The 5,814-nt window shown below is 52.4% G+C and overlaps 1 protein-coding gene across 1 annotated transcript in view; it reads left to right on the top strand.

Moving 5' to 3' along the window:
- The first annotated feature begins 4,432 nt into the window (after positions 1-4,432).
- LOC102024047 overlaps positions 4,433-5,814 on the top strand; it is a 7,588-nt gene continuing 6,206 nt past the window's right edge. The window contains exons 1-3 of the mRNA XM_013516580.1: positions 4,433-4,666; positions 5,004-5,252; positions 5,364-5,524. Coding sequence (XP_013372034.1) covers positions 4,433-4,666; positions 5,004-5,252; positions 5,364-5,524 — 644 coding nt within the window. The remainder of the gene's footprint in view (positions 4,667-5,003; positions 5,253-5,363; positions 5,525-5,814) is intronic.

Here is a 5,814-nt window from a genome sequence, read left to right as displayed (position 1 = left end):
CAGCCCGCCCCCCGCCACCCGGGCGCCGGCGCTCGGCGGCACTCGGAGGTCCTTCCAGCTGCGGGCCCCCGCCGGGAGCCCGGCCCTGTCCAAGAGCTCCCTCTTCGCCCTGCCGGAGCTGGACGTCGACGCCTTGGAGTGTGACTGGGACGAGGAGATGAGGGGAAGGCCGTGAGGCTGCGCCCCGCAGGGTGCCCCGCAGGCCGGTTCGCGCCGGACACCAGCGCTCCGACAGAGGGACGGGCTACTGCGGGCGTGATTTTGCAAATACGATACTTGACATTCCCAGAAATGTTTCTGCCCTTTCCTCTTCTTTTAAATGGAAGAGCGGGTCCTGCCTGGGTCCCTCTTCCCTTCATCCAGAAGCAAGGGCCGGGAAGGCAGCACTCTTAAAGCTAGCAGGGCAGACGAACTGTCCTTGTTTGGTCTTGCGTTATTTTCACCTGGCTGAGCTAAGAATGTCGCATGTTTATTACCGTTTGGAATGGTTTGCCAGAATCATGATTTTCCTGATACCACTTTCGTGTTTATCCTCATGCGCAAGGTAGTGACTGGTGCTTTCGGCCTGAGAGGCTGCCCTACAACTCCATGGTTTTCCCAGACTGGGGGTTGGTCGTAGGACAGCTTTTCTGAGGCGCTGACCTTTGCATCTCCCTTTTTCCTCGAGCCAGCACCTTGTGCCTCTGTTCCTCTCGGAAATACGTGCCTCGACACAGCTGCACCCAGCAGTCAGTCATGTGTCACGTCCCGTCACCCGGGTGGGGAACGTGGAAAGGGGATCCCTGCTAAGCTGTGGTTCATCCGTCTTTAAAACCAGGCAGATTACCATGTTTGGAAGGAATAGATAGCAGAAGCTCTGTTTTTGTGTGTACTTTTAAAATCACTTCTTGGACCAGGGATAGAGCTCAGCAGCACAAGTGCCTGCCTGACAAGCACAAGGTCCTGAGTTTGATTCCTGATACCAAATAAATAAATAAATAAATAAAATCACTTCTTTCTTTGGATTCTACCAGGAGTCCATTATTATAGATTTTTCTTCTCTGAATTATACATTTATAACATGATTAATTCTTTGTCTTAAGGACTTCTAGACAAACATTACTCAAAATTACAGATACTTTATCTAATGTTCACTTCATTAAATGCAGAAAAAATACAATTTAGGGACCTAATTTTTCTTGAGCGCTGAAACATTAATTTCAAAATTGGCTAAGTAAATTTTCTGGGAAATTTTAAACCATGTGTATAAGTTTAGTATGCATGAGTCTCCTATAATTTTGAAACACCTTAAATGCTGATAAACATAGAAGCAGTGATTATAAAACTTTTATTGCATAGTCAGTTAAGCTTATTCTAAAACAGCAAGTCTATGGTTTAATTAATTTATTCTTTCCATGGTTAAGTTTAATAATTTCCCAATGTAGTATGATTCTAAATAATTCCCAAATAATTTCTAAATAATTCTTTCAGTATTTTCTTTCCCAAGTTTTAGTATTCTTACTGGAACTAAAGGAAAAAGAAAGGATGTGGGTTTTTGACCAGTTGAATTTTGGCCCAGATATGTCTGATTATGTAGGTGAGTATATTTCAAAACTGGGCCACAGTGTGAGACCTGACATTTTTTTTTGAGACTGATATTTTTAATGGCAAACTTTTAGTCTCTTTCTTAGGAATTCTTACCTTTGAAACTGGGTATCTTTCGTAGGAATGGTGTGTTAGGTTTTCCATGGCTGACAGAACCTAGCCTGTTGGCTTGACATGAGGGTATTTTGATCTACCCTATTATCATTGTTTCAAATGTTTGTGTTCCTTATTGTGAGTTTTGAGTCTAGAGATTTCACTTGCCATGAGAGCTTTCACTTTCATAGATAGCGTGTCTCTCTGGGACATCGTGTACTTGCCTCTCTTCCGGGCTCCTGTTGGCTGCCTGGGCCGTCTTCTACTCAGCCGCTCTGACCTGTGCCCCTCACAGCCCCCTTGTTGATGCTAACTGCCCGTCCTGTTTTCAGTGGTGGTGCTTTCCTTCCAGGATTATCCGGCCAAATTAGAATTTAACGTGTTTATTCTTGGGTGCTTACCCCCGGGAACCAGCGGGTATGCAATAATGTTTTACTACGCTGGGGACCAGGCTACGTGACTGGGATCCCGTGGTCCCGAGGCCAGTGGACCTGCTTTAGGAACAGAGAGAAGTACGAGGAAGGCCCAGGCTTCCTGGCTGCTTAGCTGTCAAGCAGGATAACATCTGTTGAGGACAATGTAAGGAACGCAGGCATCCGGGCATAGCCTGTTCCCCGTTAACTCCGCCCTGTCTCCCATGGTCGCCGTTCCAGGAAAAGTGTGTGGCCCTTCTCCTGAGCTTCTCGCTTGCTAATGAAAGTGGGCCGACCGCGGAGATTGCTGTGCCTTCCACTAGAGGCAGGTTCCTCCCAGCCCCTGTGCCTGGAATGTTGTCTTTTGTCCTTCCTTATTCCCTGCCATTTCCCCCACTGGTACCCAGGGCTCTGATCAGCCCCCAGCACTTACCCAGACAGAAATAAGTACGAATTGAGATATTATAAACAGACGTAAGTATCGGCAGAAAAATGTACTCAGTGTTAAAACACTTCTTTACTTAACAAAAACAAAAACTTCTCTCACAGCTCCCTTTGTGCTAGGCCTGCCTTGCTGTGCTCGAATCTGACGCTTGGGTGGTGACAGTCCCTCCACGTGGACGCTGATGCCCTCCCGGTGCCCTGGTTCTCCCTTCCAGCACCTGTGCAATCTGGGAATGTGGGATCTTTGCAAGCCGTCGGCCATAGAATTAGGCCAGCCCCTCTGTCTTCTGCAGAGGCGCAGGAGAGTCAGCAGGGGGCACAGGCTCCTCTGCTGCTGTGGGTCATTTTCAGTGGTGTTAGAACTGGGAAACAGTTTATTATCAACACAGCTTCCTCTTGCGTGGTCTTCGATATGTGTGTGAGGGAGCACGGGAGTGTGTACAGGCCAAAGGGCCATATTTCTAGGCAGTAAAAAAGGTGCAAAAGTAACCTTTACTTCTGAATCAGCTTGTCAAAATATTTTATCTCATTCCAGTGGACTCTGAAATAATTGTAATAATGTAAGTTGTTTAAACATAATAAAGGCTATTCTTAATTTTCTTTGTGAGAGGAAACTTAGCAGAATTTAAATTTTATTACTATATAAAATGATTAAATTACTTGACATTATAAAAAGTTAATCTTCAGTGTGTATTTATGTAGAACACTAAAATTTATGAGGGACGTCATTGTTGTAATTTTCAGTGTATTGTAGGAATACAGGCAAAACTAGCCTCTTAATACCTTTAAATGTCTGCATAATTAAACCAAATTTTAGACTTTTTCTGAATGTTCATCTAAACTTCAATAATAAAGATCCATCTTTGATGGATAAGTTTTAATTCTAACAAGTCTACAGGTTCTCGGGGCTGGGGATTTAGCTCAGCGGCACAGTGCCTGCCTGGCAAGGGCAAGGTCGTGAGTTCGATTCCCAGTTCCAGGGGGGAAAAAAAAAAGTCTACGAGTTCTCTCTGTGACTCGATTTCTATCTCTTCCCACCTTTGGGAGCACCGGCCTCAGGTGAAATTCCTGCAAGACCAACGCCAGAGAAGGTCCTCCGTCAGCCTAGGAGGGTGCCTTGTGCTCACCCCAGCCCGTCACATGCAGGAGTTCGCGGAGCCCGCCTGCCCGGACATCTAGGCCCACGGGGACTGGCGGGACCATGGACCCATTCAGACGCAGCTCACCAAGCAGCCTAGTCCAGCCTGAGGATGCGGTGAGGGAGGTGAGGCCAGCGTGCCTCTGGGTGCTGAGGAGGACGCCCTCCAGTGTCTGAGGAGAGCGGGCGCTCCGGCTCGGGCTTGTGCTTGCTCACTGGGGTTGTTCTCTGTCCCATCGAGTGCATGGCACAGCCTGGGCATGGTGAGGGCCGTCCCCCACAGCGCCCTCTTCACTGTTGCCCAGCGTGCACGGGACACACCCTCAGGCCTCAGAGCAGTTCTGCTGTGGCCCCTCGTCCTTGGAGGGAGCATTTGTGAAAGTGTACGTGACGAATAGCCAGACGAACACGGTTGTCACGTGTCTGTGTAAATACTCCAGTGCAGGATGGAAGGTGGCTACACACAGTGAACCTGACCTTACCACGAGATGGGGAGCATGCAAATTATTTCTAGATTACTCTTTATTCTGAGCTGCTCTCATGATCGCCCGGCGGCTATGTCCAGCTCCTGTGAGTATTTCTGGTGGGGTGTCTGCGGGACAGCTGAGCCTCACCCTCGTCCAGATTGCACCCTAATGCCCCAGGCACACTCCCTTTCCAGATTTGGCCATCTGTAGATAAATGGAGATGGTGTCCTCCAGGCGCTCCGCCCAGAAACCTTTCTTGAACCTCACAGGCATCTGCTAGCGAATCCAATGCGATGTCCCTTAAAGATGCGGTGAGGCATCTGCTGCTCGCCGCCACGTTTGCCCCAACACACCGGTGTGAGCCGAGCCACCGTCCCCTCCAATTCCGCCCGTTTCCCAGCGCACAAATCGGGGCCACCCTGCTCACAGCTGCATTCGGATCCAATCCTGCTGCTTACCGCACAACTCTGCCAGCCCCTCCTGCCCCTCCTTGGAAGGCCTCCGAGGCCTGTGGGCCTGGCCCTCCTGTGCGGCTGAGTCACACGCCAGCCTTGTTCTCGCAGAGGCCTGGAGAGACACAGCCCAGCTCCGGGCCTTTTTATTGCTGTGCACTGCTCTTCCCTAGATGATGGAGCCACACCCTCACCTCGCCAAGACTGCAGAAACGCCATTCCTCAGTGCCGCCTACCCTGACCTATTCAAACTGCAGAGCATCCCTGGCCTAGCCCGGCGCGTCCAGTGGCATGCTGCCGTCTTACTTCAGTAAAATGCACTTGCTTCTCTCACTGTCCGGGTCCCACGTGCTGCCTGAGGTGAGGGGCGTCGGGACGGGAGGAGGGTCTCCACAGTGCGCGGCTCCTGCAGGTCAGCGGCTGGGCGCAGCGAGGGCCACCCTGCGCCTGCGCACAGCTGCCCCGGGGCTGCGCTGGTGACCGCCTGGGCCCACCCCCCTTTGTCGGCCTGCCTGGTACCTTATGGAGACCTGAGGGTCACCTCCGCCCATCCTGCCGCACTCGGCGCGGGACGCCCGTAACCTGCAGTGTGGCCGCGGTCTGTGGGGACAGCTCCTGTGCTCTTGGCACGCTGCTGCCTGTCCCCGCAGCCGAGGCCGGTGTGAGCCAGTGAGTGACCTCCAGCTCCCCGAGACCAGAGTCCGGGGCTGTTTCTAATCCCCGTTGCATTTCATTTGTGCACTCGGAGACCAGGGAGTCCTGAACCCACCAGGGACCTGGGTCCCGGGATGAGAAAGGATCCCCGGCGACGTCAGCTTTCGAAGCTCCCGTAGCTAGCAGCGGGCCGCGGTGGAGCGGGAGCTGCTCAGCGACAAAGCCCGCGTGCTCGGTGGCCTTCCAAGGAGGGGCAGGAGGGGCTGGCAGAGTTGTGCGGTAAGCAGCAGGATTGGATCCGAATGCAGCTGTGAGCAGGGTGGCCCCGATTTGTGCGCTGGGAAACGGGCGGAATTGGAGGGAACGGTGGCTCGTCCTCAGGACCGGGACAGCACGACAAGTGGCCACGGCCGCAGGACCTAGCTCAGCTCCGGCCCCCAGCGGCCGCCACTTGCAGCCGGTGAGCAGGGACTCCCTGCCGGCAGCCCCGCCTTCCCCGCGCAGGGCCGGGCGCCGCGCCTGGAGGGCGGGGAAGGGTCCACCGGTCCTGGCGCCTTTCCCAGCAGGCG

The sequence above is a fragment of the Chinchilla lanigera genome, unplaced genomic scaffold (assembly GCF_000276665.1).
Source record: "Chinchilla lanigera isolate Chin_1 unplaced genomic scaffold, ChiLan1.0 scaffold00035, whole genome shotgun sequence".
NCBI lineage: Eukaryota > Metazoa > Chordata > Mammalia > Rodentia > Chinchillidae > Chinchilla > Chinchilla lanigera.
Note: the sequence above shows the minus strand (reverse complement) of the source record. Positions and strands in the feature narration are given on the sequence as shown.